Raw genomic sequence first — 14,422 nt, forward strand, 5'->3', positions numbered from 1 at the left:
TTCATTTTTATTTGCAATTTCTATTCAAAATTCAGATCAAATTAATTGGCTCTTGAGTTTAAGATAATCCTACTGTTTCTAATTAAATTGTTCCTTAAACAGATTTATCTGTAGCAATATTACAAAACTATTCAGATTTTTCCAGTTTACACTTATAAAATATTTACTTTTTTTCCTTAACACTTTTTAGTTATTCTGGGAGAAGAAACTTACTGGATTGAATGCTTTTGATATTGCTGAAGAAATCATCAAGACTATGGATCTCCCTAAAGGTCTACAAGGTGAGCACAAATTTTAGTTACGTTGCCTACTTATTTGGGGTCAAGGAGGAAATTTTTGAAAATTTTGTAGAATTAGTTCAGTTTGTGACTTATGGGCACAACCATCTGAAAATAATTGTTTTGGTTTTATGTTCTAAAATCGAGTAGAGTCATAAGTTTTCAAGTTTATCCTGTTACATATTTGTATTCTTAGAAAAACAAGCAAGCTGCTCTGAGCTAAATTTTAGCTTTCCAGCAAGCATTAAGACCCTTTCTCTTCCCACACTCTCCGGTGATTCTAGCAGCTTGTCCTACTCTCAAATCCACTGCAATTCAGCCCACTTAGAATTGCTCTTTGTAGCACAGATCACCCCGCAGACGTGTTTCCTCCTCCTACCTGATGATAGAAAACACAGCATCCCTGCGTGACCTGACCACCCACTAATGAGAGCACTGGAAAAGAGTAACAACCTGACCTCGCTAAACTCTGTCTTCCCTCCAGCTTGGTCCTCAAAGAAGTTGAGCAATGAACCATATGTCAGTCTTAAACGAACAAGCAGGTTGAACCTAGTGTTGGGAAATTTTGGCAGCTTTTCTGTATTTTTATTCCCCTATGCCTCAGTAAGCAGAATTGGAAGAGTTAAAGGTATGGCTTGACCAGAGCATGATGGCTTTAAACTTCACTGAAAATAGTGGTTCACTATCCTTGGGTACCAACATCTCTTTCAAAAATACCATTATCACCTCCTTCCTCAAAAAAACTAGCGTTGCAAACTATTGCCTCATCTCCAACCTCCTTTTCCTCCAAAAGTCCTTTATTGTATTACAGGAACAAAATGATGCAGATGCTGAAAATCTGAAATAAAAGACAACATGCAGAAAGAGTCATTGGCCTGAAACGTTACCTCTGTTTCTCTCTGCACTGATGCTGCCAGACCTGCTGAGTATTTCCAGCATTTTTCGTTTTTATTCTTTAAATCTATTGCATTTATATAGTGCCTTTCACAACCACTGGACGTCTCAAAGCAATTTACAGCCAATAAAGTATGTTTGAAGTGCGGTCCATGTCGGAAGTGCAGCAGTCAATTTGCTCACAGCACGCTCACACAAACAACAGTGTAATGTCCAGATGATCTGCTGTTGTGATGTTGATTTAAGGGGTAAATATTGGCCAAGTCGCTGCCGCCGCCACCAACACCACACAACTACCTTTGTTTTAATCTTTCTGATTAGGGTTCTACCAGTGCTATAGCATCAGTAACATTATCTGCAGATATGGGGTCAGCTTCCATATATGTGCTGATGACAGCAGCTCCACCTCTGCACTACTACTTTTGACCCTCCACTCCCTCTTTTGTGACTACTTTGCTGACATCCTGTCCTGTCTGGTTTCCATTACCACCATTTCTCTCTCTGCCTCCCAGGCTATCTTACTCAGCCTTAACCACACAGTTTGTAACCTATTCGATCCTGAGCTGAGTTTCTGACCCTATGTCCTCCATCACAAAGACTGCTAAATTCTCAGTCTGTAACATAGCCTGTCCAGGACAGCCTCTCATCTTCCATCCTATGTAAACTTCAGCTCATCCAAATCTCTGCTGTTGGTCGAGTTGTGGCCACAATCTGATCAGCCATGATCTTATCGAATGGCAGAGCAGGCTCGAGGGGTTGAATGGCCTACTCCTGCCCCTAATTCTTGTGTTCTTGTATCCCATCCCATCTTGCACCAAGTCCTGCTCACCCATCACCCTGTCTTTGTTGACCTGCATTGACCGTTGGTCCCTCCAATGCTTGAGATGTAAATTTCTCTTCCTCCTGTTCAAATCCTTCCGTAGGCTCATCCTGCCCTGTGTCTAATCTAAGGCCTGTAAGCCCTGTTTCTAACCTTCCTCGGGCTTATAACCTCTCTTTCTTCCCCCTTCCTGCCCCCACCAACCCCTGCTGCCACAACCCACTACTTAAACTATGGGTTTTTGTGTGTCCTTCATTCTCTTTACTCCATTTGCAGGCTTGTCCATTGCCGTCTTGACCTTGTGCTCAAATTTGCTTCCTAAAGCTTTCCACCACTCCTCTAAGACCCTGCTTAAAACTCTCCTCTTTGACCAATCTGTCGATCACTGTTATTTGGTCCAGCACTTAGTTTTATTTTAATTACACGTGTGAAATGCTTGAAATGTTTTGCTACATTAAAGGTACTCTATAAATGTATGTTGTTGATCTAGTAAATCTACAACTCTATATTCTCTTTCAAAGAGAGACTGGCACAATAGGCTGAAGGGTGTCCTTCTGGGCTGTATCATTCATTGCTTCTGTTTTGCTTTGTTAATTGCAGTTATGCAATGACTAGACAAGTCAGAGTTGAGTCTGTTACCACGCTCAGTTCTCTTGATCTCTCCCATACCTAGTTTGACACCACTGATTAAATGCGTTCCTTCCTCTTTTTTTTTCCCCCCCCCCACATTTTTTCCCCATCTACTTGTATGAACTTGCACATCTGTTGAATTTCATCTGCCATAGTTTTGCCCACTTGCAGTATATTGTCTGCCTTTCTGTAATTTCTTACCTCCTTCATTAGACTCACTGCCCTTTGTTTGAACCAGAACCACCTTTTTCTGAATACAGGTCATTTATTCAGGTTAGGACTGGAAACGACTCCAGCACTGATCCATGGGGCATGCTGCTCAGTACACATTACCATGCCAGCAATTGCTTCTCTAACTAGCATCCATTACTTCTCTTCAGACAATTCCTTCTCCATTCCCATGTTTTACCCACTGCCTTAAGCCTGTGTAACCTATGTGAAATCTTACCAAATGTTTTCTAAAAGTCTAAATATAATGTATCTCAGTTTTTCAATATTCAATTAGAATTTCATTTTGTTAACAAAAGAACTCGGGAGTTATAAATGATCTCTTCAGGCATTGATTCGTAAACCATTTAATCATCTAAAGAAACTACCAGTCTTCTAAAACTTTTGTTTTTTAAAGTTATCTAAACTGGAATATCAGTTACTTAAGAAAAGCAAATTCCATTGGACTTAGGGATAACTTATTAAAAGTCTGGTTCATGAGAAAATTGTTTCTGCTGCATATTTTCTTTTGCAGGTGTGGGGCCAGGATGCACAGATGAAACTTTGTTGTCTGCTATAGCAAGTGCTTTACATACTAGTTCCAATCCTATCACTGGGCAACTCTCTGCAGCAGTAGAAAAGAATCCTGGTGTATGGCTGAATACCTCTCAGCCTCTCTGTAAAGCTTTCATGGTCACCGATGAGGACATCAGGTAGGAATACTAATTGTCCTATGCTCGATAACTAACTATTACCTCAGTTATACTATTAAAACCTGTAAGTATTATGAACTGCAGCTATATTTGAATATTTACTGTTAGTTTGGAAATTAATTTTTCTTGGACATTTTGTTCTGGCAGTGACCAAAGACAGGGTTCCACTGAAGGCGAGATTTAATCTTTCATTTGGCGTCCAATACATTTAAACCTGAAGGCATTATGGCTTCCTGCTTATTGAAAGGTGATAATTGTCGGAGCAGGATGTCAAGCCTTCAGTGATAGATACATTGGTTAGTTACCACAGGGCATCCAATAACGGAGATGATAGCAACAAATGAAAATCATTTTTGTATTGGTGGTCTAAATTGGTTGGTCCTATTTCATGATCCTTCAGACTCTGGAGTATCTTCAGCATTTGACATTGATATAAAATCAAATTCTATTTCGGTTTGTGCTACTCTTCTATCAATTTTTCATACTTTTGTGTTTGAATCATTGGAGGATAACCTGTTTCCTGCATGTATAGGCACTATTAGCATTGGTTTGACTTGCAGAAGTGATTAAATGCAGCTTGCCATTTAGTCATGTTTGTGACATACTGACTCGTAATACTTTTAAGATTGTTTTCTGTGATTTCAAAGACCTTGGACACTAAATGAATGGTTGAGTCCCTTCTATACAGCCATTACTTTGTAGGGGAAATTGAAGATTTTTCTACCCATTCCAAAACTGATTCATGGGCTTTGCTCACTCACTTGCCAAAATTTTCAGGTTTTATTGCAGAACACAGCAATGCCTTTGGAAGTTCAGTCCTGATAGTTGTACAATTCTTCATTAGGGGCTTTGCCATCTCTTTTGCACCCTCCCCATCTCCTCCTCCTAGCATAGTGAATGTTACAACTTCAATATGCTTTTGCTTCAATGAAGAAAGAGATTACCTATCTTGTAGGATCATCATTCTTGAAATATTATCTTCACACGTCACACTCATACCTTTCCATCTCCACAGGGGGTACAATATGTTTTTTGATGAGGGAGTTAGAGATGAAAAGTGAGTCCGTTTCAGTTTAGCATCAGGTCAAAGTGAACTGGCATTCTGGTGTAATTCCTGTTTCCTTGTATAACAGAAAAATCAATATAATGTCACTTTCTTTTGCATAAGTCATAAATAGGTTTCCCAAAGAATTGAATGACTATACTTCAGGTATTCTCCCTCTTCCTGTACGGGGGACTTTTAAGTTCCTTGGAACCTGACAAATGAAAGTATGGTTTACTAGGGTTGCAGTGTTTTTCAGTGACTAGAAAATCAGCATGCCAGTTACTCTTAAACACCACTCTTGTCATGTTACATTGAGATTCTATGGCTGAAAGGTCATAAAAGTTTTGATTTATAAACCAAGTTACAATAAACTTTTGGCATTTATAAAGTCAATTGAAACTCATCTCGCTTCTAAATGACCCATATAACTTTATCATAGAAGGGGCTCATTTGACTTTGTGCCAAATTTTAACTAAGGGAGGGACAGGTTTGGATGCAGGATGGGAGTTAAAGCTCCAAAAAGTGGCATTGGGTTGGGAACCCAACACAATCATCCTTTCTTCCGAGTTTAACTGGGGCACATTTCAAGGCAAGGAGGAAACCCCTGTGAAGCTGTCAGGTGAGTAATTTCAATATTTAAATAGTCAATTAATTGTGAATTTAACACAGGCTGCTTGAAAGCCTGCATAGCTGCTGGGCTGCCTATATGTGAAAGACTTGTGCTCAGAGCACTTGTTGAGAGAGCAAGATTTCGAAGCCTCTAGGGTTATTTTCACCTTGAACACAGAACTACTTGTGTCAAACAGCGGAAGCAGCATGCAATAAACAGAGCTAAACGATCATAGAACTAACGGATCAGATCAAAGCTCTGCAGACCTGCCACATCCAGTCGTGAATGGTAGTAGACAATTAAAAGAACTAACCAGAGGTGGAGGCTTCACAAACATTCCCATCTTCAATGATGGAGAAGCCCAGCACATCAGTGCAGAAGAAAAGGCTGAAGCATTTGCGACCATCTCCAGCCAGAAGTGCTGTGTGATGATCCATCTCTGCTTCCTCCTGAGGTCCCCAGCATCACAGATGCCAGTTTTCAGCCAATTCGATTCAGTCCACGTGATATCAAGAAACAGCTGAAGGCACTGGATACTGCAAAGGCTATGGATCCTGACAACATTCTGGCTGTAGTACTGAAGACGTGTGTTGCAGAACTAGCCGCACCCCTTGCCAAGCTGTTCCAGTACAGCTACAACACTGGCATCTACCCAACAATGTGGAAAATTGCCCGGGTATGTCCTGTCCACAAAAAGCAGGACAAATTCAGTCTAGCCATTTACCACCCCATCAATCTGCTCTCTAACATCAGCAAAGTGATGGGTGTCGTCGACAGTACTATCAAGTGCCACTTAAACAACAATAAACTGCTCACTGATGCTCAGTTTGGGTTCTGCCAGGGCCACTTGGCTCCTGACCTCATTACAGTCTTGGTCCAAACATGGACAAAAGAACTGAACTTGAGATGTGGTGATTGCCCTTGACATCAAGGCATTGTTTGACCAAGTGTGGCATCATGGAGCCATAGCCAAATTGAAGTAAATGGAGATCAGAGGGAAAACTTTCCACTGGTCTGCTGACACTGACTCCACCACTGATGCACAGTGGCAGCAGTGTGTACCATATACAAGATGCACTGTAGCAACTCACCACGCTTCCTTTGACAGCACCTTTCAAACTCACGACTTCTTCCTTTAGAAGGACAAAGGCAGCAGATGCAAGAGAACAGCACCACCTGCAAGTTCCCCTCCAAGCCACGCACCATCCTGACTTGGAAATATGTCACCGTTCCTTCACTGCTGCTAGAACTCCCTCCCTAACAGCATTTTGGGTGTACCTGCACCAGATGGATTGCAGAGGTTCACGAAGGCAGCTCACCACCATCTTCTCGAGGGCAGTTAGGGATGGGCAATAAGTGCTGTCCTTGCCAGTGACACCCACATCCCATGAAACAAATTAAAATAATTGATTTTCCCTGCTGTCACTTTTCACTGCAGCATGGGCACAGCTTATGCAGCTCTATCTTGGATATCTGAGTAGGAGCAAGAGCAGCACCAGCTACCTTCTCAGCCACATACCACTCCACAGGACAGTGAGGATGGACACTGATCCCCCTTGAAGGAGGGAGTACCCCTAATTCAGGGTTTACATGCAGAGAATCAGCTTTTCCAACATTTCTGACCACCATTGCCACATGAGGCTTTTACGGCAGTTCATTGCTGATATCTGCAGCCTTCTGGAGCAAGTCCACCTTTACTGTACACCTGGTGGGCATGCTTTGCTAGTGGCTGTCAAGGTGGCTATCACAGGAGGGTCATGCCCTGGTTCTCTGCCTCTCCCTAGAGCTGTGTGCTCTTCTGCAAAGAGAGAACACAGAAAATGGTGAGAGAAATGGATTTTGCAGAGAGGATGCAATGATGACATTTGTGGAGGGCGACTGAGGCATGGATGTGAGATGAGGGTGACTGTTGGCCGTTCAGATGGAAATGTGAAGACATGCCTGGAGAGAGAGGGAGAGGAATGAGTTGAGCTGTAAAATCTGTTAGTCTAAGGAATTCTTTGCAGAAGAGTGTTTGGCAAGTCAGTATGGCAGTTGGCAACTGAAATTGTTATGCTGTTCACCTTTCCTACACTCTTGAGGGTTCTCTAACTTCTTGCAACACTGTATCCTGGTAAGAGGGGACATACTCCTCCTGCTCACTTCCTTGGTCACTTCGGTCCACAGTGACTGCTTGGTTTGAGAGGCTGGCCTCTCCTGTCTGCGGGAAATAGCACTTCACTTCAGTCCCTCAGATCCAGTAGCAGAGAAAGCCTTTCCAAGCCTCCTTTTCATTCCTGTGATTGCTGAAGCCTCAGGAGGTAATGTAAGATTCAGCCATTTTGACTCCTTCCAGGGTTTCTTTAACTAGAGATTCTTCCTTGGACAGAGTGTGGGTCGTCATCACACCCGCACTCTGGTCAGGAAACCCGGAAGTGGGATGCTAATACCGTGGCTGAGTTTAAGAGCCACGGCAAAGCATGCTGATGAAACAAATGGGTTCTTGATCTGTTGCCCACTGCTACCGCTGTGAGTGGGTCTATTTTGGTAAAATTCCATCCTTTGTGTCTTTGGCTTTGAGTGCAAATCAAAACTGTTCTTCATAGCCTTGTATCTTTCCTTGTTTCCAATATTTATCCAGTTTCCTCTTTAAAAGAAGCAATGGTCTCAACCACTCCCTGTAGCAATAGCCCACTGTGTAAAGAAATTTCTCCCAACCACCCTGCTTGGATTCTTGCTGACAATTTTAAATTAAATGACCCTTATCACTAGGTACCCCTATAAGAAAGAATAATCTTTCCCTATTCACTCTTACCAAAACGCTTCATAATTATAAAAACATTATCAAACCTCCCATTCCTCTTCTGTTCTACAGAGGAAATAGTCCCAATATCTCAAATTTCCTCATAATTATAGAACCTGTTATCCTGATGAATCTATGCTCTCCAGTCACAATTTGACAACTTTCTATAATGGAGTGCTCAATTCTAACAGTATCCAGTGTATCATATAAAATTCATCATTACTTTATTCTTGTACTTTATCTTTTTTATAAACAGCCAACACTTTTATGACTTTATCTTCCTGCACTTTGTACTTTTTAAGGATTTAGTAATTGAATGCCTAGTTATCTGTTCATTCACACTCTTCTGCCTTCATTGAGTGTATACTCATTCATTTTTCTTCCAGGTTAAATTGCATTTAACGCCTGTCTACCCATTCCACAAATCAGTCTTCTGAAGTTTCTTGCAATCCTTAGTTTGTCAAGCCTCTTACATTCTGTTAGCAAATTTTGGATTTGTGTCCCCATGAATTCCTCTCGTCTGAGTAACATCCAACTCTTTGCTGTCCATCAACCAACTTTGTATTCATGGTGTTACATTTTCTCTTGGACCATATACCTGAAAATTTTTCAATAAGCTTATAAGGTACCTTGTCAAATACCATCTAAAAATCCAAACACATCTTCATTCCCTATATCTGTTTAATCAAATCATTCCATCCTTAAACATGTTAATTTGCATGAACTTGTACTTTAATTTATGAACTTGAATTATGGCTTCAAAGAGTATGCCCCACCAACATTAGATTAACTGGTTTATCATTCTCACCTTTGGACAAGATTTTTACATTGTCTACTTTCCAGTTCCTAGTAAAATTTGTGCGATTAAACACTTTTTTAAAATTGTGTCTAGAGCCTCAGCCACCTCTTCTGAATTTTTTCAACACTTGAGGGTACATGTCAACAGATGATTTATCCACTCAAGTTTTGTTTTTAATTTTTATCAAAACCAATTCCTATTCTATAAGCTAGATCTTGTCAATTATTTATCCCGTAGTCCACCTATGTTCTCATTTCCACCATTTCTCAAACCTGAAATTGATGGTAGCTAATTTTCAAATGTGAGCTATTTGTGATGTATAGTTGTGGGTATTCAAAAGGGTGCTGTAAATATTCTAGTTTTTTTTGCATGGAATACTTTTTCTGCTTCTAAATACATAAATCATGTAACATTCACAAGATAAGTAATATACAAGATACAAGAAATGTTTTTGTAACTTTGACCTTCCACAGTCTCAGCAATCCTCATTATAAAGCAGTCTTCATGAGTGTTGCACTGTCAGGGATGCCATCTTTCGGATGAGACATTAAACAGAGGCCCTGTCTACTCTTTCAGGTGGATGTAAAAGTTCCCTTGGCACTATTTCAAAGAAGAGCAGTGGAGTTATCCCTAGTGTTCTGGCCAATATTTATACCTCAATCAACATTACTAAAACAGATTATCCGATCATTATCATAATACAGTTTGTGGGAGCTTTCTGTGCGCATGACTACACTTCAGAAATACTTCATTGCCTGTAAAGCACTTTGGGATGTCCTGAGATTGTGAAAGGTGCCATATAAATGCAAGTCTTCCTATTGCATATCAGTTTATTGGTGTCACTAGTTTAGTCAGCCTGCTAGGTAATGTGCAAGTTCATTTTGTTTGCTTTTTCCCTTCCGTGTTGAGAAATGCTTCCACATAGAAAGCACAATGAACAATTGAAATAGATCTGTATTTTTGCCCTTTTTATTTCTACGCCCTTTTTCCTGCAGTAGATACCAATCCCTTCAAGCAATTTGTTTTTATTCCTCCCATTCCTTCTGTTAGAGGTTACACAAACCTGGGTTCCAACTTTTCTTGGCACTGTTGTCCATGTCATTTGTCAGATTACCATCTCCCATTCATATATATCAAACATTGTGGTAAAAATGCTTACACTGTAAATCCAATCTAATTCAGTTGCAAGCAAAGCTTAAACTATATTTGATATCTCTAAATTATACCTTAAAAGTGATCAGTTAACTTTAAATGAATGACATTTAAATTCAAACTTCTGGTGTCTACGTAATGTTTGGACATCTTTAAATTTAGGATTTGTGAGTAAGCTTTGCTTTCCATGTACCTGCAGTAAAATTATCTACCCTTGTTGCTATTACAATCTAAACCCTCCTAACTATTGCTTAATGAGTGACGACAACATGATTTCTTCCCCTTTTGGGAGTTACACCAGTACAGATTTACTGTTGTAGAGCGTTCTGAGTTAATTTCAAGTTAAGCCCATTTGTCTCAGGTGTTCACCCCACGTAGGAGACTAGCTGCCTAGAGAATGCAAAAGACGTTTACTGAAACAGACCCGTGAAAATCTATGTCTACTTTAGTCCGTTCTCTGAAGACTGGGTTGTTTATATATTGGCAGGAGGGGTGATGAAACAGTCAAAGCCATTTCAGCTACAGGGGAAACATATGGATTTATTTGTATTAACAGTTAATTGGGGGTTGCTTTTGTTCAAAGGGGGAAAAAAAAGTAACTACAACAGTAAGCCTCTTTACATCTCTCCTGGCATTGATTCAAACAGCCGCAGACCCGCAGTATGCAAACCTGCTGTATGTTAACTTGTCTCAGTTCCAAATTAAAACATTGTCAACTATGCAAAGTTCTTGTTAGGGCCATCTGCAATGAATAGAAATGTTTGCCCTCCCCGCACAGCTTTTTTGCTTCTGCCTGATTGCTCATTGCTGTCAATCTTCTGACTTCAGTGAGGGACAATTAAATGGGCAGAAGTGGAAATGAGAGATGATTGATGAGGCGGAAATGAGCAATTCATGAGGCAAAGTTGGAAGAGATATTAGTTAAAAGGTGGCCAATGGATCTATGCTGTTGCTTCCCTATGTGCCTCAAATTCTTGTGTAGTCCACATTAAAAGGCTGTATTATCCAGAAATAGACTCTACTACACCATTTGAGATCTGTCTGTTGTGTAGCATTGTTATTTGATCAGCCTTAAAGAAATAGCTGAGTCTACTATTCAAATATGCACATGTATTTATTACAGGAAGCAAGAAGAACTTGTACAACAGGTGCGGAAGAAGTTGGAGGAGGCGCTGATGGCTGATATGCTAGCACATGCTGAAGAATCTGGAAAGGAGTCAGATATAGCACAAGACAAAGAGGAGGATGTATAGCCAAGGTACCTTGAGGATGGAGAGAATCTTCATGTTTCTCCAATTCCTGTGAACTTTTAGATGTATTGTTTCCACCAATGACCTATATCTCAAAGTATGCATTTTTCATTCAGCATCCTCCATACTTTACTGGAGTTGAGCCAAATTGTTTGCTGTGGGAAAGTGCCATGTTAGGCTGACAGCCCCTAGTGACAGACTTGGTATCAGTATATAGTGAAATTATCTAGTGCCAAGCTTCATACAAGTCCCTCCACCCAAGAACAAATTTCTTGCTCATGAATCTAATATTTACATTTAAAATCTTATTTTTGGATAGGTATCTTCATTTTATAGTTTTGCTCCTGAATTAATAAGACTGGTTATTGTTTTTAATTAGTTGCTTACCTACCCCCTCTTCTTGCTCAGTATCTCTCAGTTGACAAGAGTCACAGATTTAGCTGCATAGTGCCAAATAGCACCATGTTGACTTTAAGGCAAATGAAAGGTTTGAAGTGCAGCATGTCGCAGATATTTTCTTGTCTGTTTAACAGGATTGGCTTCATGTAATGTCTAAAATAAATCAAGAATATATTTGTTAAAAAACAGAAGCTCAAAGGAAAATTGACCTTAATCTGACCTAGGTCAACTAGCATTTCTGCACCTATCCAGCCTATCTACAGTAACTGTTCGGAGTGCATCATGTCGATACAGGACCATGGTCTGTGGCCCAGCGACCCTATCTGCCAGCTGGCTTTCCTTTTGTTTTTTGCATTCCTTTTGGGACTGCAGCAACATCTTCAAAAGAGAGAGTTTAATGGAAAAGGGCAGTCAAGTGGAAGAGCTTTGAGACATTCAAATGCTACCAAAAGGTAACTCCCAGAATGGAACAAAAAGGCTGCACTCTCCATTGCTTTATACATCTGCCCTGCCCAGAAGCTTAGAGAGGGATTCTTTGGTTTGAGTTTCAAATCCACATACCAGGTTTAGGGCAGTAACATTGCTTCAGACCATGTGATGTGTCCAGGTGATTACCTGGCCTAGTCAAACTCCAAATTGCCTATTCCCATATCACCATTTGGACCCGTCCATATGGGTACCTCGAGTTAATTTTTTTTTCAAAATTGTAACTCAGTTTGGGTAGTTTTCTTTGCCTTTATGTGAATGAGTTTATGTGTAAGCTGCTAAATAGGGCTTCATGTAATTCAACATCAGTAAGTTCAGGCAGCTTTTTAGAAATGATTTCTAGTATGCTTCGGATATTGCTGTACTAACACGAAGAAATTAATACCACAAGTCTCAGTCTTTGATGTATCTGACATAAAATTGACTCCTATTTGTCACTTCCTTAACTGATAAAAATGCTTGGGCCAGGAAGTAATTTGCTAGTCATCTAAACCACACTTTTCATCTTTTGAGCCTGTCGCTGAATCCAGCTAATTTCTTTATGCCAGCTAATGTTCAAAGTGAGATGAGTTTGGGCATCTGAAGCTTACATGGGCAACCTTTACCCACTAATTCAGTATATATTGGCAGTTTCAAGCTCCAAAAATGAAATCAAGCTATCTTGCACCACGTTGTTTATATAGGATGGGGTTACTGGAAGGAAGGAAAAGATGATTGCAGAGGTCATAAATTATGGCTGTTCCTGCTTATGTGGCCTGCCTTTTATAGAAGATGCTTTATACTTTGTCATGTAATATTTTAAAACTTCTGTTTGCTATTATGAATGAACTCTTGCCATAATCTTGTGATGTTGGGTTATGGTTGTGGGGGGGTGGGCGGCGGGGGGAGCTTTATCCTACATCTGATCCAGGAATATTTTCTGGCTGTCGTGTTTGGTTTGCTAGCACATCTTTGCTTATTATGTCATAGGGGAGCCCATATCTTGGACTTCTATACAATGCTTCTGGCTAAGCATTTTGAAATACTTGCTGCAACATACTATGGAACCAGCTACCTCACTCTATACATTTTAGTATAATATGCTGTCATTCAAGAAAAGCATTGGAATATATGTCCTTGTAGACATCTCGAACCAGAGTCAGAATCGAGACTAGTCAGATGAAATTCAGTTTGGCAGGGCGACTCCTGTGCCAGTTTACAAAGATATGTCAATTCGCAACTGGCACAACTAAATGAGGGTATTGAATTGCTTACAGCAATATGTAATGTTCATTTTTTTCTTCAATATGAATTTTCATTTGTTTTCTTGGCAGGAGATTATTAGAATCCAATATTTTTCAGGGAAGTGTGACATAAAGACGAGTGAAAATATTCGTAAGGATGAGAATCACTGAATAGTTGAATCATTTGGAATTTCTACATCCAAACTGGTTTATAATATGTTTGAAGAACTGCTTTTCCAGTTTAAAAAAAAAAGTGCTTTTTGTCAGATGGAAACTGTCATTGTGATGGGCATGTAGACCATTGCCAGTCGTCATTTTTAAACTTGAAGTTTGTTTTTATACGCTCACATTTTTTAAAGCTATGTAAAATACTGTAAAATTTGATATGTGCAAGTTGTCTATTGGTAGGTATATTTGTTTGTGGTTTAATCGTGGAATAAGCATATGTACATCTTCAGTGACAAGGACTAAAGAATGAATCCAGTATTTCTAGTTTTGTCTGTTAATGTTTCTAGAACATTGCATTCGTAATCCTATAATGAGGCATACAGTAAAATGGAAACTGCATTCATGCATGTTCTGTGGAAAATTGTTTTGAAAGTGTTTTATAATGCATGTTTCCCATTCTTCCCTACCCTAAGTGTACATTATGTGTAGTGGAACCAAACTGTAAAAGCTGGAATAGCTTGTCAATAAAATCTATTTGCTAAATATTTTCTGTTTGAATTGGTAATATTTTGGAGGTGAACACTAGTCTGAGATTAGATTATAGGGTGACTTACAGTACTTCTCTCTCCTCAGTTTTGTGTTCAGCTGCAACCTATATATAAATGTAATCGTCAAAGATGCAAAGTAAAACTAGTTTGTGTCTCAATCCACAAAAAAAAACTTAGAATAACAAAAGACCATTAAAAGAATTGTCATGTTTTGGGATTTTTTTTAATGGAAGAGATTTGGAAGTTATGATTGAAGTGTTAAAACTGTGATGTCTCACAGGTTTAAAAAGCCACTGAGGCGAATGGTATATTTGTATTGGGTCAGGAATTGGAGATATATTGAAGTCATATGAACCAGGTTTTAGAAGTTTGTCCTCGGTGAGTTCTGTAGTTAGTTGAATCAAGGTCAGAATTAATA

At 39.7% G+C, this 14,422-nt stretch overlaps 1 protein-coding gene across 4 annotated transcripts in view; it reads left to right on the forward strand.

Annotated features, from left to right (window-relative positions):
• mbd3a (methyl-CpG binding domain protein 3a) overlaps positions 1-14,001 on the forward strand; it is a 31,504-nt gene extending 17,503 nt beyond the window's left edge. For all 4 annotated transcript variants that reach the window (XM_068016363.1, XM_068016364.1, XM_068016366.1 and 1 more), the window contains 4 exons: positions 191-281; positions 3,365-3,542; positions 11,054-11,188; positions 13,379-14,001. In XM_068016363.1, coding sequence (XP_067872464.1) covers positions 191-281; positions 3,365-3,542; positions 11,054-11,183 — 399 coding nt within the window. In that variant the 3' untranslated portion in view covers positions 11,184-11,188; positions 13,379-14,001. The remainder of the gene's footprint in view (positions 1-190; positions 282-3,364; positions 3,543-11,053; positions 11,189-13,378) is intronic.
• The last annotated feature ends 421 nt before the right edge of the window (positions 14,002-14,422 follow it).

Source organism: Heterodontus francisci, chromosome 36 (genome assembly GCF_036365525.1).
Source record: "Heterodontus francisci isolate sHetFra1 chromosome 36, sHetFra1.hap1, whole genome shotgun sequence".
In the NCBI taxonomy this organism is placed as follows: domain Eukaryota; kingdom Metazoa; phylum Chordata; class Chondrichthyes; order Heterodontiformes; family Heterodontidae; genus Heterodontus; species Heterodontus francisci.